Consider the following 27,815-nt stretch of genomic DNA (forward strand, 5'->3'; position numbering starts at 1 on the left):
GAATAACCGAAGCTATGAACTATGCCTGACTAACTTCACAGAGAAAAGAGCTGTCAGTCAATAATGCTTTCCAGTCAGTACCAATCTGAAGCTTAATTCTGTCAAATTATCCAGAAGGGAAAATGACAACACATTTACCTTCATATTCATCAAGCTATTATGACCTTCCACTCTGTTGGTGAATCACTGTACATTAGCTTCTATCAAGTTTAATTGAATTCATTACAATCCATTTCTCCATAAGTCACAAGTGCATTGCCTCAGTCTCCACACCATTACTTCCAAATATCACTAACATCCTGCCCTTCCCAGTTATTCAAAACAGTCAGTTACTCACATTAAGTCTGGACGGTATCTGTGGATAATGGCACATAAAGCTAGGCCACTTTTCCATGACATCGTGAGATCTGTCACATTAACACCAGCATATCCATCAGTCTGCCTCTGGCACCAACTAAGCAATTTACTAGAGCGAGCTACAGACTCTAAAAAAAAAATAAATTAAAAATAATAATAATCATTTTCAAGTAGAAAGGCATGATGTCTCTTTCACGAATTCCAAACACAACATAAAATCCATGAATCAACAAATAAAACCTTCATGTAAACAACAGCCTCCTAACAATGGACAATAGAGGAGAGAATTCTTTTTTTTTTAAAAAAAAAAAAGACTGTCGTTATCTATTTTAGATCCAAGAAAGGATTTTTATTTTGCTAAAAGGTAATTAGCTAAGTCACCCTACCCCTTGTAAAAGAGCCCCAGGAATTATGAAACAGCCACAAAGGCTTGTTAAATATGATCAAAAGGGTATGCAGTAGCACAGTGCTCTCTAAAGCCCAGATACACTACTTCTAATGGAAGAACTACAAATGTACTTCTGCAACTTTTTCTTTTCTCTTGAAAGCTTTCCTTTAAAAGCACTGACCTATTTTGACCTTGCCTTACTGCAAGATCTGATGAGATTACAGCCTAAAGGGACATGGTTGCAGGGCAAAGAACAAATCAAAAGACTACACAGCTATTCAGCACTGAAAGGGAGGCTTAGCAGCAAAGCCCATTCTGAGATTCCCCAAACACTATCTGGACATCCAAAGGCAAGGTATGCAAAAGGAAAAGTTCAACATAACCCTCAGGGTACAGGACGAGTAGACAGATAAAGAAGTGCTTATCACAAGGCATCTAACTTTCACAACAATGCAAGCAAAGTGAGGTTTCATCTGGTTAAGCTAAGAGATGAAATTAAGTAAAGGAAAGCATGAAAGACTGCACAAGAAATACCTTCTGTTTGTAAGAATTCTGAGTTTACAGTTACAGTGAATTCAGGCTAGGCTTCTGCACTGTAAAGACAGTGTTATAGGACAAAGGAGGTGAAAACACGTTTGTGTAAGTAAGTATGCTCAGAAATTTAACAGCATTATAAAGCAAGGGAAATTAGGCAAACAAAAATGTATTTACATGTTAATGGAAACAAAAAACTGGAAAAATCAGACTGTTGATGAAGCAATTGCTGGATACATTTTCTAAACCAAAAGAGAATGGCTAAATAATACTCTACAACCCTGATGCTCTATGGTTCCTGCACTGATCCAGCTCCAGAATAAACAGTAGCCAAGCCTACCATTCCGAGTCAGCTTTGGTGTCCTGGAGTTCACAAAGTTCTCTATTTCCAGGTGAATGTCTTTCAAGTCTCCTGTGTTATATAAATGGCGTACCTAAAATGACACAAAAAACCTAAAAATTACATACAGAAAGAGTCAGAGGACAGGAAGGAGCCATCGCAAGGCACAAGAAGGAAGTAATTATGTAGCAAAAATATCTAGCCCAAGAACCCCGGAACAAGTATCGGTTTGTCAGTGCTAAACAGCAGACTGCTGCTGCTCAGTGGATACCAAATCGCAGTAACAGACTGCTATACTAGATTACCACAAGGAAAACCTGCATACGCACACGCAAACAAATGTATAGATTTCATGTATCATTACAGCATGGTTAAAACAATCAAAATCAAAAACTCCTAAAAAGGAATTTGTTAAAGTGCAGAAGTCTACTCTTGATTCATGTATTTGCTTTTCCCTGCTTCCATGTTATACCGCCACATCAAGTCCCTATCTGTTCACAAAACATGAGCATAGCTTCATCTAAGGAAAGACAACGCAGATTGCAAGCATTCAGAAGCACCATTTGTCCAGTTACCTGCTGTGGTCGCAAGAAGTTGACATTGATATTGGGATACCGGGTGGCAGGATCAATGCTGTAATGGCTGAAGTTTTTACTCACATTCTCAGGGGTGGTCTGAGGCAGTAGCCTATAAATGCTTTCCCTTGGGAAAATAAAAATAAAAGTTTTGAGTTTTGTTTTGGTTGGTTTCTTTGTTTTAGGTTTTGTGGTGATTTTGGGGTTTTGTGTTTGTTTTTGTTAGGTTTGTGGGGTTTTTTTTGAAGACATGCATCATTACTAACACTGCTAAGTAAATTCTGGAGAGATAAACATTCAGATTAGAAATCTAACCACTTCAGACACTGAATAGCTAAGATTCAGTGTATTAAAGCCTGAAATTTAATTCAACTCCAGAATCAAAAGGAGGAAAGAAAACAATACATTAAGCATAACTGAAAGGGTTCCCCAGTGCAACAGACACTGTGACAGTGGAGCGCCTCAGGAAGAGGGCCACCAACGGGATTGGAGCGCTTGGCCTGTGAGAAGAGGCAAAGGGAACTGGGTTTGGTCAGCATGCAGAAGAGAAGGCTCAGGGAAGATCTTACCACTGTCTGCAAATGTCTAACGGAAAGGTGATGGAAGTCTGGCTCCAACTGCAGGATCACTATCCTCACCATTTTTTTAAATTCAGACAAACAGAAATTAAAATATCCCCATTGTGCCATTTATACAATTTTTAAAATTATGCTATGGTTCCTGACGGTCAGAAGCTGCAGTTGCTTAAGTTTAAAACAGGTTCTACTAGCTGTGGCTTTTACTTACTGAATCATTTAACTACCCAAGTCCTGATCCCTAAGAAATCATCTTGTGCACCAAAGCAACACTCAAAGATGACAAAAACATCAGGAACTCAATACTCCAAAAAGACACAAGATGTTGTTTGGCTTATACGAAATGAAGCAACCAATTTAGGACAACATGAAATAAAAGCAGGTCATAGTTTCCTTTAAAAGGAAATCATGAAAGATATTTACAAGGTAATAGGGGATGGCAAGAATTTTTGTCTCTAGTACTTTAAAGGCACATACATCTTCATCTGGTTTGCTATAGCAAGGCTGGTGACAGTAAGTCAGGCTCACTTTCTCCATGCAATGCCAAGAAGCAAAAAAGAAAAAAAAAAAAAGTATTCTTGATCTAATCAACCAAGAACAGCTGCAACACTTCTTATTCCTCTACGAATATACTTCAATTTATCAGCTCCTTAGTACATTTTTTTTTCTTCAACTGAATTATACCCACAAGCACCCTTTCGAAACAGTGAGAATCTGTACCTCCCATTCTGTCTACATATTTGTACTAGAATAAACTGGAATGGATGATGAGATGTTGGAGGATTAGATTAGAACAGAAAGAGTATTAGTTTTCTCTAGTACCTCTCTGCAAGAACTTCCAAAGGACTAGCTCCGAGTGACCAACTTCGTACCATCCAAGCAGAGTCCATTGCAGCCAAAAATCCCCTGGCTATTCCAGTTCCCATTGGCCAAAATGGCTAATATTATAGTTGACAAAAAAAGCAGAGAAAGAAAAAGCATCCGTTAGGGAAAATTTTAAGCAAATATCAAAAATACATTCAGATGGTAATCTGCTGGGAAATTATAGCTCAGTAATTAGCTTAAAGCTCTATGCCCGCTGGGCTAGAGGAAGCCAGTTGTATGGTGAATTGCCCCCGAGTTCCCCCAAAGCCCATGTTTCCTCTATTTCCAACAACAATTCATAGCCTGGAGTGCCTTAACAGCTCCTCTTCAAGATTGTCCTTTATAACCCATTACAAAATGCTAATTAGTAACAGGCCTACAGTAGGTTCTGTAGAGAGCCTAACTGTCCCAATAAGAAGCAGATGGAATAGACACAACTTCAGAAAAATCTCTGCACACATTTTCTTAAGAAGATCACTACCATCTTAAATATTCTGTTTTCCCAACACTCCTACTCTTCATTCAAACCTCCCACTTTATCGTATAATAAACAGTATCTTTCCTTATAGTACCTCTCTTATAGACAGCACATATTTCAGTGATGGGTGCAATGGCTTGTACTTATGCTTCATTTCACTGCTTTCACATGGTAAGTTTAAAACACAAACCTCTAGAAGACTGTCCCCAACCAGTGCCACAAGTAACTGGTGGCCGTTCTGCTCTCGCACCAGGGCTGCATTCTCTGACGCATACATGCACGTGAAGTCAAACATGGCCACATCTGGCTGACCATAGTGATTGATGGCAAAGTCCAGTGATGGTAGCTGCTGATTAGTTGAGAAGTCAGCTGCTTCTCTGGCATAATTTAGCAGAGCCTCCTGGTCCACATTCTCCCGTGAGAGTAATAACTCTGTGTCGGCAAAATCCTGCCAAAACCAGAAAAGTAAAAGTGAAATAGTGAAATACACAGGTTTAAGAGTGGTGTATACAACAGTTGGCACTAAAATTCTGACAAACCCTCTGATACAGGTCTGCCCTCTAATTTCTTTCGTTCTTTTCTGTGTTTATGCTTCCCAAGAAAAGATTTGTAAATCTCTTATTGCAAACATTAATCATGTCCTACTAGCATTCCTGACTGTGAAAGGGCTAAGAAATTTCTGAGTATTTCTCTTCACAAACTTCAGACAAAAGGCACAAGACTCCTTATTTATTCATATGTGGCCAAACTACTTTTAAATCAGCTTCTGTCGGAATAAGAGGTAGGTAAATACTTTCTTCACTCCCCACTTTTTCATTGCCATAAAATGAGGGAAACTCAACCAAACTATCAAATGTTCTTTAAACATATTTCACCCTAACAGGAACAAAACCCCCAAAGCTACAAATGGATACAAATCTGGAGAGGATAGGTCTTGTAACACACTTCTGGTGGCTCAAAATACTTCAGAAGGGCATTAACTGCATATAGTTGTGTTCTAAAACACACCTATGTAAAAACATTACGTGGTGGAAGAAGAGCGTTGTTTCCCTTCTTTCAGCATACTAAAAGCAAGTTGTCCTAAAAATCTTAGTTTATAGAGAATATAGGAAAAGTTAATACCCACATGCCGTATCACTCCTTTTTCCAGCAAGCTCTGTTTTTTGGCAGTCATGACGAAGTAGTGTGTATCATCTTTGTAGTAGACAATGTTCTCCAAGTCAATACCTTGTGGTGGAACAAAAGACATGGTAGTGAAGGAACAAGTTACGTGTTACATGTGACACAAGAGCTCTATTAGAAGAAAGCAAATTGAAATTACACGGTTAGAAAGCCTTAGAGAGAGAATGCCAAGCAGCTTCCTTCCATGACTTTGAAGAATCTGAATCTTCAACAAAACCACAAAGAGCACATTTCACCTGCATGCAGCTACCTCTTTTAAAAAATACATTTATCATTATTCTAAGGTTTGCATTCAGATGTGGAGTGCAAGAAGCTAAACTCAGCATTCAAACTTTTCCTATTTAGGGCTCAGATTTCCTGAAAACTGTCAGGGAAGTTCTCCACTTCTTAACAAAAATGACGTGCATCTGCTTGATACATATCTGCTTTGTACAGCTGTAAAGAACAGCTGTAAGAATGAGGAAGTCAGATTTCAGAGACAGCAATGACTGACTTCCTTGCACAAGATGTTCATTTACTCATTAAACATGACACCTGAGTTACAAAGTTGTAGCAAAAACTGGAAATTTTAACTGGAAATCTGGTAATTGCTGGCAAACCTGTGGCTTCTCGTAGATCCTGGAAGAACTTCTGATTGAATATGAAGGCCACACCGCTGATCTCTTCTACTTTGGCTTCAGCTGTGGTGTTACGATTGATGAAGTTTGCTGTGATAGCAATTGCTAGTTTTCCACGGAACTCTTTTCGGCGAAACCCTATGGGAAAGATGAAGTAGTAACACTGAAAAATAGAGCATACCTAAAGAGAAGGCTCAGCACGTTATAGACAGGTGCCCTCACAAAATAAAAACAGTGAATGGATCTGATGAATTACAAACTCCTCCACAGAGAATGCAACAATTGCTTCACCAGAAAAATAGAAGTTTGTTTAGGGAAAAAGCTCACCTTCTCTTTCTTACCTCTTTTCCAAAAATTGCAACTTGCAACAAAAAAGTTAAGATAGAATTCTCTACTATACAGAGTAATATTCAACACTTCAATTCCTGTTCCCAAAAGTAAGAGCTATAATAGTACTCAACTGAAGAAAAAATGTAGGAAAAATTATCCAGGTTAAAACACCTAATTCCTTTGCTAGTGGACAGAAGTGGGAAAAGACAACCCATGTGTCTTTGATACAAATGAATTTTTTACATGGACTTTTAATCTCCCTTTCACTAATCAAATGTCTTTCCAGATTTTGATTGGGATGTTAAAAGCCATTTTGTTCTAACTAATTTAAGAATACTTTCTATTTGAAAGCGAATTATGGACACATTACCTTCTAAGGTGTTCCTCCTGCCATCCCCTCCAATGATTACTTCAAATTCATACTCAGATACCGGATGGGTTTTTGGGTGGACCAATGCACGCCAACCTATTCCTGTTGATAAACTCCAAGTTAATGACAATATAAACAGTGCTCATAATAGAACAAATACATAAAACTACTTCTTACTGTCCATAATCCCTTTGTCACATAGTTGGTAAAGATACACTGCAGGACAGCTATATTGTTGACAGAGCTATGGCTGACTTGCACAGCCAGTCTGTGTGAATCAGAGGCAGAGACAGCTCTGGTAAAAAAACCCTATTACCTTTAAGGATCACTACAACCTTTATAGCTTCTCTAGTGCCTACTCAAACTAACACGATGTCAAAAAACAAGTAAGCCGCCATCTCCCATGGCAATCAGAGAACAGGTTTCACAAAGACACAAAAAGCATAAGGATCATTCATTGATACAAATATCCTCAGTGAATGCAAAGAAAGGAGTTGTTTTAAAAAGGTATCTTCTAAGTGTAATAGCTTTAAATATTCTAGGAGCAATTATGATCTACTGTGTTTTGGTCTATTTCTCTGTAGTACTTCAGGTGATTTTGTTTCATATAGTAACTAATTTGGATTTGTTGCTAGAAAAAATAAATCCTACTAAAAATTCAAGTGAAAGTGTATTAATAATTACTCTTATTAATGGAGCATGAGGAAAGGACTTAAGAGTCATAAACAGGATTATGGAGTAGGAGTCTGTGCATCCTACCATAACTTCCCCTTTCTCTACAACCCATTTCAATGCTACTTGCTTTCATTCTCCTGATCCTCTGGAGGGTAAACAAGCCCCTGAAATTCCACATTGACATGGATCTCTATTCCCAAGATCAAGGCAACCTTCAAAAGGATAAGCTGGAGCTGACGGATACCTGCAAAAAAGCAGATGATAATGAAATAAAAGAAAAAGAAAAGAGCACAAGTGCCAATGCATCTCTGGTATTACTGATAAACTGATTTAAAGGCCAGCGCTATTTTCTTTTTCCCACTGTGTTCCCAGCATTTCATCCAGGCAGCACTGGTGTGTCATATCACAGCATGCCAAGAAACTTCTATATAGCTGAAACACCAGCCTTTTCAAAGAATAAAAAGTAAGTAATCATTGAATGCTTCAGTCCCCAAATCGGCAACAAGGGAAACAACTAGAACATGTACTGCAGGAGTGGGAGGGGAGAGAGCACCAGCGGGACTGCACTTCTGTCACAGATGGCAACTAGCCATTTGATCAGCTTAGCTGTTGATACTGAACTGCACCTTCATCCTAACACCTCTGGGTTAGTGAGGGCATAGTTAAGTTCCTCACCACCTCTTTTCTCTTCAGTTAATGTAGGTAGGGGGCATGAAAATAAGTGCAAACTCTTATTAATTTGAAGGAAGATATCCTACTGTCATATTTTAGACACTGAAATGAAAAAATAATCCATCTAAACACTAAATTTCAGCTGTGATGAGATACAAAAGAAGACAACATGCATGAAGTACTGAAAGAATAAAAATGACAAGGAATTGAAAGGGAAAAAGCATACTGAAAGAATAAAAACGACAAGGAATTGGAAGGGAAAAAGCAATCTGCAAGACTGACGTTCCAAAAAGCATCCAGTTCAACCATTCCTTGCCAAAAAAAAAAAAAAAAAAAGGCAGTTTTTGCTGTGGACAAGAAGCCAATTCTTATCTACTATGTCTGTGCTGCTTTCTGCTTCCAGTGGAGAACACAGACTGGTGGGCCAAACCTGGTTGTGCCATGTTCAGTACATTTTTTGGAAAAAATAAAAAGAAAACCTGAAAAATAATAACTCCTGCTCCACCAAAGCATTCAGCTTTCAAAGGAGACTGATTCCTCAGAATTTGAGAATCATCAAAATTATTCTCAATTTTAATATGTAAACCTCTATTATTCATAGGCTGACAGTATTCTTGAAAATATCTTCATCACTCTTCCAAAAATTAACAAAGCCAAAATTGTTCCTCCTTTTTCTAGATCAACATTCACAAGAATATTCAAAAGATCCAGTAATTTTTCTTTTTTACAAGATGTTTTCAATGCTCAAGAGGAACAGAATAATGTGGCAGCTGCAGGAATGTAACAGCAAAAAATGGAGTATTATCCATCAAATCATAAAATAAAATAAAAGGCTTTGAATCCTAAATGTACTTTTCAGCACAGGAAAAAGATATGCTTGGAAGGGTATAAAAGATGATAGATATATATTGTATGTGTAATAATCTCATGACAATGTATGTATTTCACATCAAGGTCTAGGCTGAAATGCATGATGCAAACGTAATGCTGAATCATACAATAAAGACTTGAAAGCAGTGACTGGTGTAGGCTGCGTTTTAACGAGCTACCCCGTGTCCTTGCCTACATTTCCCCTGTAAAGAATGAGTGCTGCTGTGTCCAGCAGCGGCTGTACTTACTGATATGGTCTATGGATCCTGCACAGAATTTGCCATAAAACTTTTTGGCGCCAAGACCCCTCAAGTCATGTATGGTGAATGGCCACAAATGCAGCACATTATTGCGGGAAAAGGCATCCCTCTTTTCTATGACCACCACCTTGGCTCCCAGGAATGACAGGTCGATGGCTGTACGAAGGCCACAGGGTCCAGCCCCAATTATCAGACACTGCAAAACAACCAGCACAGAGTAACTTTACAGTCCTAGAAGGAAATAAGATATTTTTACTGCAGCTTCCAAGCATCCCATGGCTCTTAGGAGTAAGTGCTCTTTGTCTGCAAGATAAGCTGAAATTTCAGATCAGTCTTTCTATTGTTACCTGCCATGTTCTGCAACTGGTAACATTAAAGCAGTAACTGCAACCTGAAAATAAAGCATATCACAGAGCAGTGAAAAGTTTGGAGGAGCAGGCAAGTAAACTGCCTGTTTGCAACCCTTGTTTTAAGATAAGCTACCAAGGTGTACTCTCCAAGCTATGTAAGCACCTGGAGAACAGCAGTATTTCTGAAGGCTTCTCCCTCCCCCATTCAATTCAATTCATTGAATTTTTTCTTAAAAGAAAAAAAAAAAAAAAGGTGATGACAAGTTTTCCTCTCATCTTCCAAAGCCTGAGCTGGCCTTTCTTGAGAAAATCTTCAGTAACATTAAAGATTCCTCATCATGACTGAGTAGCATAGCAATAGCTACTGCAGATAAATACATGAGATGCTAGCATTTTTATAAACATCATCATCTAAAGTAGCACAGACAGTAGTCAAGTCAGAGCGTTCTAACATGCCTATGCTGGTGCTTCTACTATTGCAGCAAAGGAAACTTCAGGAAAGTAAACATAATGTAAATACAAATTTTGTGCGACTAGACTATTTTTATCAAAGTATGCTTTCTCCGGCCTACCCTTTGTCATATCAAAGGTCTTTCTTCTTCTCATATCTTTTTCCACTCTACTCACAAACACTATCAGAGGCTAATAAACAACTTGAGAATGTAAAATACGTGCATACTTAAGTGTTGGAAATACTTTCTGAGAAATAATACAGCAAGACCAGTTCTTTTAAGATTAAAAAGCCAAGATAGCCAGTTGACATTTCTCACCCACAGAAACTGAAGTCCACAAAGGAAGCTGGCATGAGTTTGTGCCTTCACAGGAATATAGTACATGGTCCGCTCTGTCATATCATTTTTGTACTTTGATTTCTATTGAGTATAAACTAGACCCACAGAATAAAGACTTTGCTACAGTGCTGACTGCTGCTGCCATGTGAGTATTTTCCAGTTCCTTACATACCCTTATGGCTGGACAACAAAGCGCTCTGAGAAATTCTTAAGTATGCTAAAACTTAACCAGAACCCAACCTTCTGATAAACAGCATATCCCAAAGCAAAGCTCTTTGTTTGTTGGTCATCCCCTTATGCCAGTTTTTACAGGTTGCCACTTATTCACCAGTTGTTCACTGGAGCATAAACCCTGTAAATAATGTAAAACTGCAAATATAAAGCCTGAACAATGAATACAACAGTACAAGTTACAGCAGTGACGAGGTAACAACTGACATACAAATTTGAAGTAAGACTACTGTGTAAGGTAAGAGGTCACACAACTCTGAGGGCAGAGACCCAAGTCTAGTGGAACAGGAAGAATAACAGCACTGCTTTAGTAGCTTCAGGAACCTGAAGGCACGTGGGTCAAAAGGCAAACCCAACCACTGAGCTATTAAATTCCTAAACAAACTTGTGCATTGTCCAACTTGTCATTCGCTACAAGCAATAATCAATTAGGCTCTAATATATTCCTCCAGTGTAATACTGTCTTCTTTGCAGGTAAGTATAACTCTCAAACACCACTTTTTAAACTTTCAAGAAAATTTGATGAGCATATCATATTTATCCAGGTAATAATTTTGCCCATATGGCAGCTACAATCTTCAAAGTGACTGGCTTCAATAAGCAACATGACCACACTGAGTTGGGTGACTTTTATTCTTTGATAACATTCCCCACATTAAAATAGTTATGATGGAGTACACAACAACAAAGGAATTGTACTAAAATCAGACTATTCAAACTCAGGTCTACATAATCAACTTGTAAATTAATTGCCTGTAATTTTCTCACAGAAGAAGTGTAAATTTTTTTTTTCTCTACAACCTTCCACCCTGCCCTCAAACAAGGATGTGTTTAACAACATCTAGGTTATGTTTAAGACTCTAGATGTTCTGGATGTAAAATATATGACAGTCAAGTCATTCACGGTCAAAAGTTTTTTTGTTATTGTTTTTTACCATCACAAACACATTAAATTATGTTGTTACAGAACACAGTGAGTTTTAAGCAGTTAAAAACAGAAGAAAATTCTGCTCCCTTTTCCACCTCTAACGCTTCTTCCAGTTTCACATCTCTCATGGAAACCTACATCCTGATACTCTCACAGGCAGCAGTAACTACATGAGATGCCAAGTACAGCCAAGAAAATCAAGGCAGCTGTTGTTCCTTATTCCCTTTCCCCTCAATGACTCCAATAACTGCTGCAACTCCATGCACTGAAGCTGTCTCACCACTCAGAAACACTTCTTGCTCAAGATCTTTCAGAGATCATGCTAAGTTTTCAGTAACACCACTATGGTAATGGAACATTAAATGCAAATTGCAATTCTGTATTCTCTGTGTAACGAATGAAGAAAGAGCACCATTTTTAACTATTTACATTTGAACAACCCATCCCATCCAAGTCTCGCGTTCACGAACACTGGTTATCGGAATTCTGGCTAACTTGGACGCTGGCCATGTGATGCACTAACTGCAGAACCCTAGTCATGGCACTTCATCCCTGACCATTTTTTAAATGGGCAAGTAAAAACTATGCTACAGAAGATGAGAACTTCAAAACTTGTATATGTTCAAGTGTATAGAAAATGAGCTTCCTAAAGAAACGACTGTTCTGATAAAATGGGTAAAACCCTAATCTTTATTTCACATTCTATCATGCCACATGCTCACTTAAATTTCTGTATTTTTTAATCAGTGGTTTGCAAATTACATTAAACACTGAGAATACAAAACTAAGTGAGACAGGAAACATAAAATCAGATATGATTCACTTCTCAAAAGGCTGCTACTTTGAACAGTTACAATTACCTCTTAGGAATTACATATAAACATTTAATGGCAGATACTGTTAGGAAAGGAAACAAGTAATTAGCACAAGCATAAAGAAATATTAAAAGAACACATATTTATCATTTGTTTACATTAAAAATTTCAACAAAGTTTATATGTAAAGGCATACAAAAATAATTTATCATCACAGGTATATATTCTTTAAGACACACGAACAACAACAAAAAAATTAACTAGATTTCACTTCCTTTCAGGTACTAATTTCACTACTCAAAATGGCATGAATCGCAAATCCACAGTCCTAAATGTTTCTGCACTGGGGCAGAGGCGGGGTGCCACCTTTAATTTATTCACCATCCACCTTTTCACTTGTGTTCCTATACAGCATCTCACCAACAGCTTCTTAGCAAGACTGGCAAATTCCTCTCTGTCTTGCCTCCACTCCTCTTCCTCTTTTCCTTTACTCTCTCTCTCCTCCTCGTCACCCACACAGGAGAGAAGCTACGGAGTAAGTCTTCCCATTCCTCTAACAGAGACCAATTCAGCATTGTCATTGACATGTCCCCTGCAATTATTCCCACCACCACCACCAACAGCAGCAAGTTCTGAGGTTTCTCTCTCATCATTAAATGACAAGAGAATCACACATGACCCCTTAAGTCTGTTTATCTCACCATTACCTCATGTCCATGATCACTGCATGACACTTCTACAACCCCTCCCCTGATCTCATTTCTCCATTTCCATCCTACACTCTCTCTACCTTGGCTTTGGTGCACAAAATAGGCCAAGCTTTTGGACTATACAAAATCTCTAGCAATCTCTTTAGTCAAACATCACTCCCAGTATGCTTTACCTCTTTTACTCAGTTTTCAACTGCACTTTAAGAGATGTTTTATAGACAGCTGGCTACATGTGTTTCTTCAAAGCGTGTCCTTTTCTGATTTATTTTAAGACTCAGTACTCCTCTATGTTTTCAGCTATTCTTTCAGAGCACTAACTGAAGGACTTCCCTCACTTCTCCCACACCTCTCACCACAAACTTCCCACAGGCTTCACCCTTCACCTCTTTACCATCTTCCTCTACAACGTGCCTTTGTATCACCTCATTCACAGTCACTGGCTCAATCAGCTTTTCAGTGCTGCAGATTCACAGAACTTTTCCAGCTCAGAGTTGACTACTTTTTGTCTAAGCTGAAGTCTCTACCTTTCTGACATCTCCTCATGGCTGCCTAGTTTTCAGTTCAAGCCCAACATGATAAAATCAAGCTCCAACACCCTTAACTCACCTCACCACTTCCCTTCTAGGTAAGTGTCACAATCAATTTCCCGAATGTCTTTCATAGCTGGATGTTAATGTCCACTCCTATCTATTTTTTTGTATATCCTCATAATCAAGCAATATCCAAGTCACACACATATTCTTCCATTAAATCTCCTCTTTCATGTTACACCTCTGCTGTCGAAGCAACCTTTCCTTCAAGGTTAACAAATACAGTCTTGCCCACTAAGATATATATTCAGAGCCCAGATGCAAAAATCACTTTTAGTCTGTTACTTCAAATAAATTAAAATAACTCTACACTCTTGCACAGCTTCCTCAATCTCTTTCTCATTAAAATATAAGCTACCTGTCTTCATTTCACAGCCTTTAACACCCCATTTCAGCTCTACTCATCATGCTTCATTCAAAATCAGAGCAATTCCTGAATCCATTGAACGCAAAGTGCAGTCAAGTTTTCAGAAAAAAAATTTTGAACTTTGCTCCATGATGTCCATACCGTTTGGAAGGTTTATTCCTAAATATACACAAAAGTCACTATATTAATCTTCCTGTAAGTCCCTCCTTTGTCATGCTGCCTCAAAAAAGTAAACCTCAATAAAGTGGTTGGACCTTCAGGGTGTTAAGGCTACTGCCCCCTGTGATTACCAACAGCGCCCAACTGTTTTATTGTTTTCCAAGTTAATCTATATGCACCTGTTACCTATCATCTGACATATCAACTGTAAGCTTTTTGAGGAAAGTGTTATCTTTACAAGGTCTAGTACAAGTGCACGTTGGTCCACTAGTAATTTTTCCAGTGATATTGTAGTAATTAATTATAAATGCCACCATCATATGAAAATGACCACTGGAAAGTGAAACAGAATAAACAATCAAGAAATCAAGAAATATAACTTTCTAATATCTAGTTGGGAATTAAACTTCAGTCCACAGATCTGAAACAACTGACATATTCTGAACAGGATGTATTTCCCTCTTAGTTCTCTACTGAGGAATTAGTCATTAATTCCTCCTATTAAGATATTTCCTTCTCCCAAAAGGTGAATATTCAAAAGAAGAAACAGCATGTATTGTCCTCAATGAAGGACAGAATCCTGTTCTAATTCTATCATCTTTTGCACTATCTGTTCCTTTTTTAAAAAAGTAAAAAATGTAAAAAAAGAAAATCCTACCAAGATTAAAGGTTTACCAGCTAAGATTTTCTAAGCCATCTACGGTACTGATGCCACAAAACCACAAAACAGAAACTTGCAGGCTGCTTCTCCTGAATAAATTACAAATATTCTGGTAATTTCCAAGGACTTCCATTTAGCTTCTGCTATTCAAGCGGGCAGTCAAATTTGGTAGTAGCAAACACAATTACTGATTGAGCATTAAATGCTACCAAATTGAAACTATATATTATAAATAGTATGCCTGAGAACATTCCTGAATCTTCCCTGGGCCTGTGTTGACACCAGGCAAACATTGTTCTACATCCAGACATTTTTCTTGTGTATTCTAGAGACAAACTGGGTAATAGGTGTCTTGACCACCATAAATAAATCTCTTACCTTTGTATTGGCGCATGCTTTCCCCTTCTTATAGTCCTTATGGCTGCCTCTTTTATCCAATTTGGCCCATAAGGCTTTGGCTTTCCAGTAATTGAGCTTGGACTTCAGTTTGTGATAGAAAGAACGGTAGTCCTTAGGCTTTAGCTCTAGGTAGTCACAGAGTTCTTGGAAAGCCTTAAGAGTTCCCTTGCAGGTTGAAGCCTGGACGAATCTGTCGAAGAGAACATGAGCCTGGTTCACCTTCTCATTCTTACTTTCCTCCATCCTTCACGCTTTGCAGCTGCCCTTGGGGGCAGCTGTTCTCTTCCAGTCTGCCAGACTTCCTGATGTTGCTCTGCTGAGCCACTTTCACCTCTGGCTTACAAGCATTATTAACCTATAAAATAAAAAGAAGAAAAAGTAACTGAGCTTGCTCTTTTTTTTTTCTTTCCAAAATTTTGACTAAGCCTGTTGAACTGAGAGCCCAGATTCTCAGTAACTAATAAGGCATCAGTCCTATCTAAGTCAACTGATCAATATCCTGAGGGCTCCCACCCAAGCTGATTGAAGCTGAGCCTTCCAAAGCTCACTGAGCCTCACTGCAGACTGGGACATCTCGCCTCTGTTAAATCGCAAAATACTTTAACCTGAGCCAGTCCCTAGGAAGTTTTATCAAAACTCATTTCACGTGAACAGCAGAGAAGTTAAAGTAAACTGGCAGATATTACATGATGTTTGGAAGTAGGCAGCATTTTAAAACAAAGGATACAGACTTACTAATGTAGCAGTCACTGTGATAACCAGATCACTGTGGTTAACACCACAGCAATAGTTACATGCTTGTCTTAAAAATACTACTACCACAAAGAACTTTAGGAGCTGGTATTCCACCAGTAAAGTAAGTTTTGGTTCCTTCATTCTAAAAGGACATGGGTCTTTGCTCATGATAATAGAGAAGAAAGAGGATGGCATAGCACAAGCCGATACCTCTGTCAGAGTCCTTGCACACACTGCTTTTGTACAGTGACATAACCATCCAGTGATGGCTACTGCAATCCTACAAAGTTAAACCTGCTAATAGCAATCAAATGCTTAAGCAAAGATGTCAAGACTGAAAAAAATTATGTCTGCCTGTGTTGTATCGAGCAGTATAAGCATTTGCCTTCCTAAAGTATTCTGTGTATGCCTGTAGGTAAGCAAGCAGTGCAAGAGTGACATGTGGCCGACGCACGACCCTCATGAGATTCTCCTAGTAGTTCCTCTACTCTGTGAGTTTTCAACTTCTTTTGACATTCAGGTCCCTACAAAATTTTAGGTGGCAACTGGGGTCCTCAGCAGATTAAATACACTAACAGGACGTCTGCTACTCTTAGTTGCTTTTCTGGGATCCCTCAGAAGCAGCCTGCAAACCTACAGAATGAATTGTTCAGACCATAAATAGCAGATTTTGTTTAAAGAAAAGGTATTTTCTCTCCCTCTCCTTTTTTATGTATAATAAATCTTTCTTCTTTTTATACATAAAACTAAGTACATGCACATAATAGACTACTCTCTAAGAAAGAATCCTTCTGTTTGTCTTCAGATAGTAGAGCAGCATGGGAATGTATGTGGGAACTATGGAAGTGAAAGCATTTCTGAGGTGCTTTTTGTCCTTTGTTTTTTTGCAAAGGGTATTCAGGTAAAAAAGGAAGTATGTGAACTTGGATAAAGCCTTCTAGATTCTCACCAGCTCTTTTCCTGCTTCCAGCAGACAGGAAGCCAACTCAAACATTACAGCTCATGTCTCTTCCCCTGCTGTATGACAGCTCCGCAGCAGTTTATTTGGGCACTCCTGCATTTCACCGTAACATGCTATTTATTGCTTACATTTAGAAATAGCAAAGGAGACCTGGAAATCTTTACATACAGCCACAAACTCTTTGTTACTGAAAATAAAAATAGAATTTCCTACAGAAGCAACAGTACAACAATGGGTTATACCGAAGAATGTGATTATGACTTTATTAGGACCACCGCCTTAGAGGACTCAGTACATATGAAGTTGTTTTTCTAACTGACTGGTAGTGATGCCATGTCCGTTATCATTACTGCTCACTAAGCAGGATGGAACTAACTGCTTTCCTTATTAATCTTAACTTTCCTGTTGTGCAGCTGGAAACAAGCTCCAGGCTTGCACCTCAGGGTAACAACTGCACTACTGCAGAGGTCAAAGGTTCTGTGCTTTAAGCTTGTATCTCCTCCTCTGCTCTCAAGAAGAATGTGATAAAAGAGCTCCAGCATCACCTCTTACACTGAAGCAGTAATTTCAGTGCATCTGTGTAATACAGACACAATAAAATAGCTACAGTCATATGCCTTATCAATCAGCACATTGTTGCAAGTTGAATACTATTTTGTGTTATGTTTCCCCCACCTTTTCACCCTGCTCCACCACCCAAGCACTCACTTTACACCAGCGCTTCAGGTGACTGACACTTCCTCAGAAAAAGCAATTTAGATCATATAACTTCTACTAAGTGGAGTGGCAATTTTAAGTCTGCTAGTCCACAGTCCATTGCTGATATATCCAGGTGTAAGGACAACATGGGTTTTGTTCCTCACCCTTCCTTCTATCGTAGTTTTTCAACAAAGGAGTGAAGCGTCATTGGTCCTGCACTGCTCAGAGAGATCCCAAAGTTAAAATCCAAACTACTTTCATTCTAGGAACTTACTGCTTTGTGTTCAAGGTTTGCGAAGCCAGGAGACAAACCAAGCAGGTCATTTTATGCAGCACAACCCAAGTGGCCCATTATAGAGCAGTTCTGCCGACATCCCATTTCATGCAGGCTGTGAAATCAGTTATGCCCACAGGTCAAATACTGAGGCTTCCGTCACCTCGGTAAGTCACTCCCCAGAGCTCTGCATTCTTGATGCAAACCGAAAGTCCTTGGAACCCATGAGGAACACATCAGAGAACATGGAAATTACACGAGGAAAGCAAAGGCAGGCAAGAACTATTTGCCAGGTTTCCAGAGTATTCGCATGCCTTGTCGGCTATTCTGCAAGTCTGCAGTATCCTGTATGTTTTGTCTCGAGGCAGCTGATTGCTGACTCAGAAGCTCTGTAAATTCCTTGGCTGGAGTGTTCGAGAGAAAGACAAAGGCCGTGAAAAAACGCATGCAAGAAGAGTGTTTGTGTTGCTATTTACAATAATAGCATGAGGTTGTCACTGACTCATGACTGCAAGTATGCTCAGGATCTCCAGCATTTGCCCCGACAAAAGAAACCTATGAAACACAGAGACACTGGCAATGAATAATTCCAGGTGGTGGTTCCTTCCCACAGTCACCACAGATGCAGGAATATGAATATTTGACCAAATGCATATGCGAAAGTCCAGTGCCCTACTTCTGGCAAATGCAAAAGAGAGGAAGAGACTTTGCAGATTATATATATAATGGATTTTGTCATACAAATTCAAGCTCCTGCAGAAAGTGTTGCAAATGCAGGGCTCCTAGATTCCAGGCAAATAAATCCCCATTATAGGAGTCATCCCCACTATGTTTCCCATCCTTATTTTGTTGAAAGTGCTCACTCAACTAATGACTTGAGCCTGGAAAAGTAAGATATTATGGGAATGCATTTTCCACTGGAAAAAAATGGAGAAGGATGCTGGAAATTATTGAGTTAATTCCATCTAAATTTGCAGCTCGTTCTGCCTAGCTTAAAACAGCATTTTGAGTGAATAAAACATTTGCCAAAGTAACTGCCTGTCTCCACTTCAGCATGCTGAGTCTCTCTGAGCACAATGTAAATGCTTTCTTACATTTTAATTATTTCACAGCCAGGCAAACACCACAGATGCACCCTCGACAGACAAATCTCTTGAGAAGTCAGAGATCAACAAACTGCAGTAGTATCATGAGGAATCTGAAAGCAAGCTTGTCCATCAATCGTAAAACTCCTGATAGCTCCAATAGCCCCATTTCCACTGATTTCCTCCTTTCCTTAAGAGTTCTAGTTCCCCAGCAACATTCCCCCTATGTCCTTGTCTCCCTTTCATGGCCCCTCCGCTTCTGCCTAAGCGAGACTCAGTCACACGGTCTGGAAACTCTGAGATTCCTGCCGTACCTAGGCAGCCAGTACACACTTGTAACTTGGCTAACAAAAGCCTAAGCACAGATTATTGTTAAGCTTATGCTGCAGACAGTGGGGACACCTATTTTTGTCTCTCTCCTCCACCCAGCCTCCAGTTTTCTTGTAAGAAACCAATTACCTTTGGGACTTTTATTCTCCATCAAATCTGGATGAAATTGTTCAAAAGTTACTAAGGATGAACTGAAAAGCAGATGGACAAACAGCTCAATCTCATAAGCCTCCCTTCTTCAGTAAACCACACTAAAAAAAGTCTTTATTCCAACAAATGAAAAAGCTCTGTTTTCATTTCCAGGATTTGATTTATTTTACTTTTAGCTAAAACTAAACAATGGACTTTGCTACAATATGTTCACGACTTTCTAAGTGATCACAGGTATCAAAAAGTGCAGCTATTGGGCAGTGGTAAGACTGAAACAGGTGGCAAAAAAGAGGACAATTTTAACAAGAAAAGCTAAAGCAATTATTTTAGCTCTGTATTATACAAAGAATGGGAAAACAGGAGGACAAAGGCGTGGTTGCCATTGTTTGCAGCTTCCCTTTTATACCAGATGGAATAAAGGAATGTCAGCACTGTCCACAGTATGTTTTAAGATGGTATTTAGGTCTGCTCCCATTCATGAAATTCAACACTGAAGCAAATACGGTGGAAAAAAGATGTTTGTGTTTTAATACACTTATTAATCCTGATTTGGGGGGCTTCTGCCCACCATATGGGAGTGAGTCTTTTTGGTCTCCACCTCTTCCCTGTCTACCCTCTCTCCCAAGCTAGGACAAAAGTGGGAGAATGAGAGACCAAATACGAACTTGGCTGCAAATACAAGAACTCATTCTTAAAGAGAAGATCAAAGCACATACACAAACAGTTCATAGAATTCTCACATCAAGAAAAACTCAGTCCAGTAACGATTTGAAAAGAAATGCAAATTATATCCAAGAACATGGAAACACAAATACAGAAGCTGTTACAGATAATATGTTGGTTCCAAATTCCTGCCAAGGTACTGAAGAAAAATGTTTAGTTGTTTATTACTAACCATTACTTAAGTGCCATAACATGAGTACTGAAAACATTACATCTATAAAATAAAACCTTTTATCTATATGAATTCAACAAACACTATTCTGTGGCACTGTCATACATAACACTGATCACAGAAGAGTCCCTGCAGTGAATGAACACCAACATAAATAAAAGAGACCAAGAAACACATTATTTTTTCTTTGGAATAAAAATTATACCAAGGAAGAAGTAGCTGCCCCCTTATAAGATAATAAGAGAACAGCAGGCCACCTGGATAGCTGTCATATTGCAAGACAAGCTTCAAGAACTACTAGCTTAAATACCTGACAGCCATATATTAGGCAGATCCCTCATGGTACAAGCCTTCGCATTGGGTGACCAGCAACCAATTCAGTGATCCCTTCCCACCTAGCAACAACTCACCAGCTGTGTATTTGGGAAGCTGGGGTCATTCTTTACATCTTGGAACTGTCACCATACTATAAACAACCACACAGTACTCTACATGCACAGCAAAAACACCCCTGTATTTCTCAAAGAAGTAAAGATGCTTTTATTCCAATGGTAAAAAGTACTACATCTCACTAGAACCAAAACTCTCATAACAAACTTCTTGGAGCATGGCCATTAATGCAAAAAGTCAAATGAGCAACACTTCCCTTTATAGGCCTCCCAAAACCCAATGCCATACAACAGCAAAAGCTCCATTTGTTATCTGGGTGGTAAAATCCATGCATCTCCCACAAATCCTTCCAAGAAAACACAAGTCATCAAACCACAAATCTGGCTGTTTCAATACAGGGAGCCATTAGTTTACAAGCTTTTCCCATAAAGACCATGGCCCACACCTGTAGGCAGTCAGAACATGGGTATTTTTTCTCATGAGCAACATATATCCCACTTCTAAGGTAAGCGTACAATCACTTTACACTAGGTGGAGGTGACTCCACTGCCAGGCTGAAGCACATGGAGGCTTCTCATTCCACCACTTAACAGGGCAAGAAGGTTGAATGCCAACACTGTTTGAAGTGCTTTGAAGCTGCTCCTGATATTACATTTCAACATAAAAACACATCTTAAAAGTTAGTTCCCACCCAGTTTTACAAGCTGAACTTCCCCAAACACTATCCAATAACCTGAGGAAAGCTCACATGCAGAGGGGAAAAAAAAGAAAAAAGAAAAGGAAAAAAAAAAAAAAGGCCTGTAAGAAATTACTGGAATGAGCGTTTCACAAAACTGTATTTCTGACTTCAAATGGGGATAAAACAAATCAGCTGCCTTAGCACAGTAAGACATACCAGCTTTTGACATCATACAGGACATGGATTGATTCATCTTTCTGAGCAACATGCTATGCCACAGGAAAAGGAGCTTTCAGAAAAGCTTTACTGAACCTAAGAGAACAAGAACATTGTTCTGACTCAATTAGAAATTTTGAGCAGAACAAAGACTGGAGGCTACAAACACACTCTAACAACCTCTGCAGCCCAGTGAGCCAAGTCCTCTGAGGCCCTCAGGTTCTGCCAGCACACTGATCACCCCAAGCCATTCCATGACACAGTGAGAAAACAAACAAGAGCCTATATTTATGTGTAAAAAAAAAAATATAAAAATATCTCAAAAAAGAAATTCTCTAATGAAACTCACATGAACACATCTTTTAAAATTTAGATTAGTGAAGGCTTCTATCTGTCAGAACCTGGTACCAAAACACAGACTGCAGCAATCACAAAAGTTAGTACAGGAAAGCAAATCAACAGGGACAAAGACACAGACACAACTGTATGATCTGCAAGTGACAAAAGGAAAAAAATTACTATTCTTCAAAGAACACATAAAAAGGTTCATGAGATCTGAGAAGTGTAATGGTCTAGCATCTAAAGCAGTATGTGCAGTATGTGCTTGCCTACTATTATATCCACTTATGTGCTACAGTTCTCCCTTATATTATGTAATTCTGCTTTACCCAGGTCAAAGATTACTAGTCACACAGAATCACACGATCCAAACTAGGCTGAGCTTACCAAAGCCACCTTCATTTGGGTCATCAAAAGAAACATCTCAGCACCTCAGAAGCAAACCCAAAGATTGGTCATTCATTCTAATCAAGGCAGATGGCTGCCTGGACTTTTAACTCACTGCTCACTGGCTTGACAAATACCAGACTCCCACAAAACAAAGAACAAATATTCCAATTACAGACTTCAAAAATGTGCATAGGGAAAAAAAGTTTTATTTGTGCTGCTTCCAACTCTCAGCTGTTATAGGTGTGGAAAAGAGGCAGGCACTTCCTTGAAGAAAGCAGTGGAGGAGAAGGGAGTTAGAAAACAGGATTAAAAGATTCATAATTCCACCCTCCACACACACTCAACCAGCTGTGGCATCACAAATGGAGTACGCTGCACAGAGCAGTTCAAACATATTATTTAATGGATGTATATCCTGTTTCTGTGGAGGAAGACTGAATATGGAGAACAGAGGGACTTAAAAATTTTTAATTTTTTTTTCCTAATGCAGACCTTGCAAGACTCCTTCGGACGCCAAGAAACTAAAGTAAACAGACATTTGAATAAAAGGAGAAATACAGATTTCTCCAACCCACAACCCACTTCATTTAAAAGCTGTTGAAATTTAAAAACAAAACAAATCCCCAGCTTTATTCTAGGAAAAGTCACGCTACAACCTGTGGTGCAACCTCAGCCTTTGTAATTACCAGGTAAAATATACATGCAGAGATCAAAAAACACCAAAGAAACTGAACCTTAAACCCAGACCTCCAGAACTTCCACCTCCTTTCTTTAATGAGAAAGGTTCAACTAGGAACATTACCTCAAGGACTCACCTGCATACAAGGATGAGCACCTTACCCAGTACCTGCTACTACCCTCATTTGTCACTGTTAATGCATCTGGCACTCTATATCCCAGCTATCACTGCCCCCAACCCATGCATAGCCACCAGACCCAAGCTTCACCAGCAGGCCAAGCCCCTCAAGCTTTGCTGCTGCCGCCAAAGAAAATCCCAGTGTGTTTATAACTGCTGATAGGTGTGCCCTACTCATATAGCTCAAATCACTACACCTAGCTTTTCTCTCTTCTTAGAAGCTGTGCATGAATGTGAGCTGCGTACCCTCTCTAAATATCTAAAACCAGAAATGGCAACAACTAAGAACTCAATCTGTAGTACACGGAGCAGGCTGTTACTTGATACTCCGCAGGCCACCACAGGCCTGTACTGTCCTCCCGCATTAGTCACTAGATTAGACCATGAAGTACAATTCAACAATTTCATTTCATTTTGCAAAGACAGAGAATTACACACCTCAGCAAGAGCACTACTGACTGAAAAAAGCTTGAACAGGACATAAAGCTGGATCTGAAGGGAACCAGAAGGAGACTGGTTTTCATCATGTTTTGAATTTTCTTTTTTTGGAATGACTGGCAGACGCAGCATGGAGCTACACTTCATTTTCATAGTAAAACTTCTTTGTCTAGACTCTTAAAGCATGGGGCTTCTAGATAACAGAAAAGAAGCAGAACATGTTCAATGTACACAATGCTAAATCCCAATTCATTAGATCACAGGAAGAAAAAACCCCACACATACAATAACTCTATAACTTTTATTTCATAAATTAATAAATTAGATCATTTAATTGAGGTCTATTCCACAGGTCCCATAAACCTCTTCTATAACCTCTCCCAGGCTGAATTCCTGTAGACATGATTTAATTCTCAGAGGGGGGAAAAAAACCAATATCTCCATCCTAGCCTTTCAAAGCACTCTCTTACTATATTTACGTCTTGGAGTCCCTAATTTGACAGTATCTTAAATTTAGTTTAGTATTAACCCTTGATAAATCTACTCACGCAAATCTTTCCCCTTCTGAACAATACCCACCCTTTGCACTCTGATATCTTTGGCAACAATAATAATTTAAGAAAGCAAAGCAAAATCCAGCCCTTAGCAACTGGAAAACTTCACTGTGAGACTGTCAAATGACAACTGATCAAACATAGCATCTTAATGAAAATTCATCTCTATTACACAATCCTGTGTGTCTAATACTTCCCATCATTCATCTTCCTCATAAGTACAAGGAAAGCTTTTACCTGGAGACAGGAATATATTGTAAGCAAATAACTTGTTTAACATTTTGGCTGAACTATGACAACAGGTAGAATACAGAAACTACATCTTCTCATGCTACAAAACGTAGCAAAACCTGGAAAGGTAATGCAGATGAGGGGGAAGTGTATATATATATATATTTTTATACATATATATATATATATATATGGAGAGAGTATGGCAAAAACAAAACATGTAACATCGAACTTTCAACTCTGGACATAAATTAGTAGCATTTGCACATACTGTTACATAGCTTAAAAATAGTAACCAGTCAGTATGTTCCCCACTTGGCTGGACATTTGACTCTCAGTAAATGCTGAAACAGTTTCAACTGGCCAGATAGCAACTCCCCTCCAGCTGCCCGAGGCAGAGAAGATGCCTCTCTCAGCCAACACCATGCCAAGCTCATTGCCTCAAGCAAATGAAAATCTGTTAGGAAATCGGTTACAGAGGAAAGAGGTGGAGGCGGGTTTGTGATTTACTCTCCTCTCCCTGAGGCTTTGGCAAGCAGTTTCTGAAATAAGATGGCAGTCATCACTTCCACAGGCAGACATTACCAGTCTGCTCAAATACAGCTGCACTGGTGGGGACATGAAAAGACTTGGTATGAATTAGTCAGAGATTTAATCCAATCAAAGTGTAAGGATGCCATTCAGCAGAATCTGTTCCTAGTAGTGAGCACACATAAAAGCTTCTCTCTTTGCCTTTCATCCTCAAGGACTTTTCTGTCTAGTCTTTTTAATTCCATCCTCCTCTAGATAAAGGGCATTCCTCTGCAAGGATATCTGGGGGTCTGAGGCAGATATCCTTAGCTGAACCTCCCAGCTTTCTGGCAGAGAAAGTTGCTCTATGAGAGAGCATGAGCACCCTCCTCAGTGCAGGTCTGAGAGTCCCCACCAAGAGACACACAATCACCTTTTGTACAAGGCACCTACACACACCTCTTTCATTGGTAAAAGCTCTCAGTGGTCATGGAGAAGTACCTTACTGTGAAATAACTTCTATCCAGCATAGTTTCATAGCCCTGGCGCACTGCTTTGCCACTAAGCTACTTCCAGGCTGGAATGTGTCTCGCAGGGCATTCCAGGATTTCCACTGGCGGATGATTCAGTCTGCACCTTGGGTTCAAACTGAGCAACTTCCATAATCCCTTATTTCATAACACCATCCTCCATCTGGTATTTGAGCACTAACCAGAATGGCACTTTTTCAAAATGCTTTTAACGCAGCCAGGAGAAGGGGCAAGAAAGACTAAAGCGAACTTGTGACTTTCTCAGTGATAATACCAACAGGCTGCTGCTAGCTTACCTGAAGGCAGGTAGTAACTTCAGAATCAGACTGACAAGCTCTCTTTAGGAAAAATACTGAAGTTAAGAAATCCTTTCTTCAGCTTCACTCAACTGCTGCTTTCAGGCTCAGTCGGCCAGAAAGGACTGGCAGCACAGCACAGCTCCGTTAACTGGGGACGGCCAACACAATGGTGGTAGAACCATAGCATGACAGTAGCCACTTTCCTGGAGATCTATACAGTGCTCCTGGGCAGCAGACCACAGCATTAACTGTATGCTCCTCTCCAGAGAGAACAACCTGGGGCCTTCAACCTCATCCTGGTTGCTCACTGGTACTAAATAATTCAGTATTCACATATTTACCATTTGTTTATGCTAACAGAAGCATATGCTGCTATTAAGGCTTGGTCTTCTCCAGTTTGAAGGCTGAGAAATATTTGAGAAGAATTTGTTCCTGATTACATTGGAAGGCACCACCAAAATCCATATGCCTACTCTCTTCACTCGCCTGTCCTTTGCCAGACATACATCACAAAAATTATCACAAGTAACCTTTTCTCTGTGGACCAGAGATCTGGCTAATTGTAATGAAAAATTTCCTATTCCATGGGGTAGACTAGAACACTCTAACATTCGGATCTTCAAATACTTGGAGTGGCCACAATGAAAAAGCAATGTTTGCTTTTAACCTTTCACTTCCATAACATCCCCAGGTTTCTATAGTAGAATAGAATATTTCAGTTGGAAAGGACCTACAACGATCATCTAGTCCAACTGCCTGACCAATTCAGGGCTGATGAGAAGTTAAAGCATGTTGTTAAGGACATTATCACTCTGAAAGCAATATGGCTTAGTTCCCTTCCCTGGCTGACCCCACCAACTGGGCATGCACCGTCTACAGCAACTACTCAGTTATGTTCTGTAAGTATAGGGGATAACTGGGGAACAATCATTTGGAAGACCAAAAGGCAGACAGAAGGATCTGAGGCTGACAGAAACGGCCAATTTTCTGAGCTATATCATGCTATAGCAGTGGCAACTGAGATTTAAGTAACACTTTTTGTCCAATCCCTGTTACGACCTCAGAAGTTTCTTCCTGAACACAGTTGGGTTTTATGATCAACAGCTTTCTTTTCATTTCCAGGCAAAGTTTACATCCCTTTGTTTCTGTGATAATACTGACCTACACATTAGCTTTCCCTCCTTTCCTATGTATATTTATAGACAATGCCATATCCCATCTCGATCTTCATTACACTGAGGTTAAATCAAGCTCTCCTAGTCTAAGATAGGGTCTCTTTTCCTAGGCCCCCCCAAGGAGAAGAACTGCATATTGTTTGGTTTGGGGGTGGAATGACGACGATGGGGGCGATGACACAGGACTAGCAGGGTGAGAAAGTTTTCTGTATGGAATCTTAGGAAGGCCTATAGCTGTAGGTGCATTTGGGCAGACAGTTCTCAACAAGAGAATGGCATAATAGGGTGCATACTGCAGGGTACATCCTCCTCCTGACAATTCTGGGATTGTTTTAGCCTCTTCCACAACTACAACCCAGCTCTAGTACACACGTCAACGTACTCATTGATGACAGGGATCCCTATTTCTCCTTTCTTGGTCATTTCCAAGTGAAAGGACATCAGACTGTTCATTGTTTCTATACTACTGAATTTAATTTCATTTGTGTCCTATAAATTCTAGTTCCTTCTACAGAATGTCAATTTAAAGATCAAGTTAGTCTCAAAGGAGTAGCATCACACTCCTCATCCTTTACGAACAGAAACAGTAATCTTTCCCCACAAACCTAGCTCCTTGCCCTCTTAACCATAATTTGGTACTTTCTGTTTCCAAGGAAGATGCTCTGAAGTGCAGTACTCATCCCAAATCCAAGCCTCACTCATTTTTGCAACTGAGCAGCATCAGCTGTAAGTAGCCTTTCATGTGTATGATGATGCAAGTATGATGCATTCAGTAGAATACATGATGCCCCATATACAGCTAGCAATATTTCACAGTGCATTTGCTAGCAGAGAAGTGTCTTTGTGTTCAGATCTGAACTAGCTTCTTGTGGGTACAGTAGAGGCTTCAGAATATTGTGCTCCCTAGCAGAGAATCAAAATACCACACATGGGAAACTGACTGATCTCAAGCACTAGAGCAACAGAAGTAGGATGAAAGAGTGCCACCAGG

At 39.5% G+C, this 27,815-nt stretch overlaps 1 protein-coding gene across 19 annotated transcripts in view; it reads right to left on the bottom strand.

Moving 5' to 3' along the window:
- The window catches only part of MICAL3 (microtubule associated monooxygenase, calponin and LIM domain containing 3), a 161,589-nt gene that overhangs the window by 94,297 nt on the left and 39,477 nt on the right, over positions 1–27,815 (bottom strand). For all 19 annotated transcript variants that reach the window (XM_037390521.1, XM_037390523.1, XM_037390524.1 and 16 more), the window contains 11 exons: positions 15,068–15,443; positions 9,076–9,283; positions 7,413–7,529; positions 6,611–6,712; positions 5,893–6,048; positions 5,238–5,338; positions 4,302–4,559; positions 3,592–3,707; positions 2,195–2,321; positions 1,620–1,713; positions 338–485 (listed from right to left, as the gene is read on the bottom strand). In XM_037390521.1, coding sequence (XP_037246418.1) covers positions 338–485; positions 1,620–1,713; positions 2,195–2,321; positions 3,592–3,707; positions 4,302–4,559; positions 5,238–5,338; positions 5,893–6,048; positions 6,611–6,712; positions 7,413–7,529; positions 9,076–9,283; positions 15,068–15,331 — 1,691 coding nt within the window. In that variant the 5' untranslated portion in view covers positions 15,332–15,443. The remainder of the gene's footprint in view (positions 1–337; positions 486–1,619; positions 1,714–2,194; positions 2,322–3,591; positions 3,708–4,301; positions 4,560–5,237; positions 5,339–5,892; positions 6,049–6,610; positions 6,713–7,412; positions 7,530–9,075; positions 9,284–15,067; positions 15,444–27,815) is intronic.

The sequence above is a fragment of the Falco rusticolus genome, chromosome 5 (assembly GCF_015220075.1).
Source record: "Falco rusticolus isolate bFalRus1 chromosome 5, bFalRus1.pri, whole genome shotgun sequence".
Taxonomy (NCBI): Eukaryota; Metazoa; Chordata; class Aves; order Falconiformes; family Falconidae; genus Falco; species Falco rusticolus.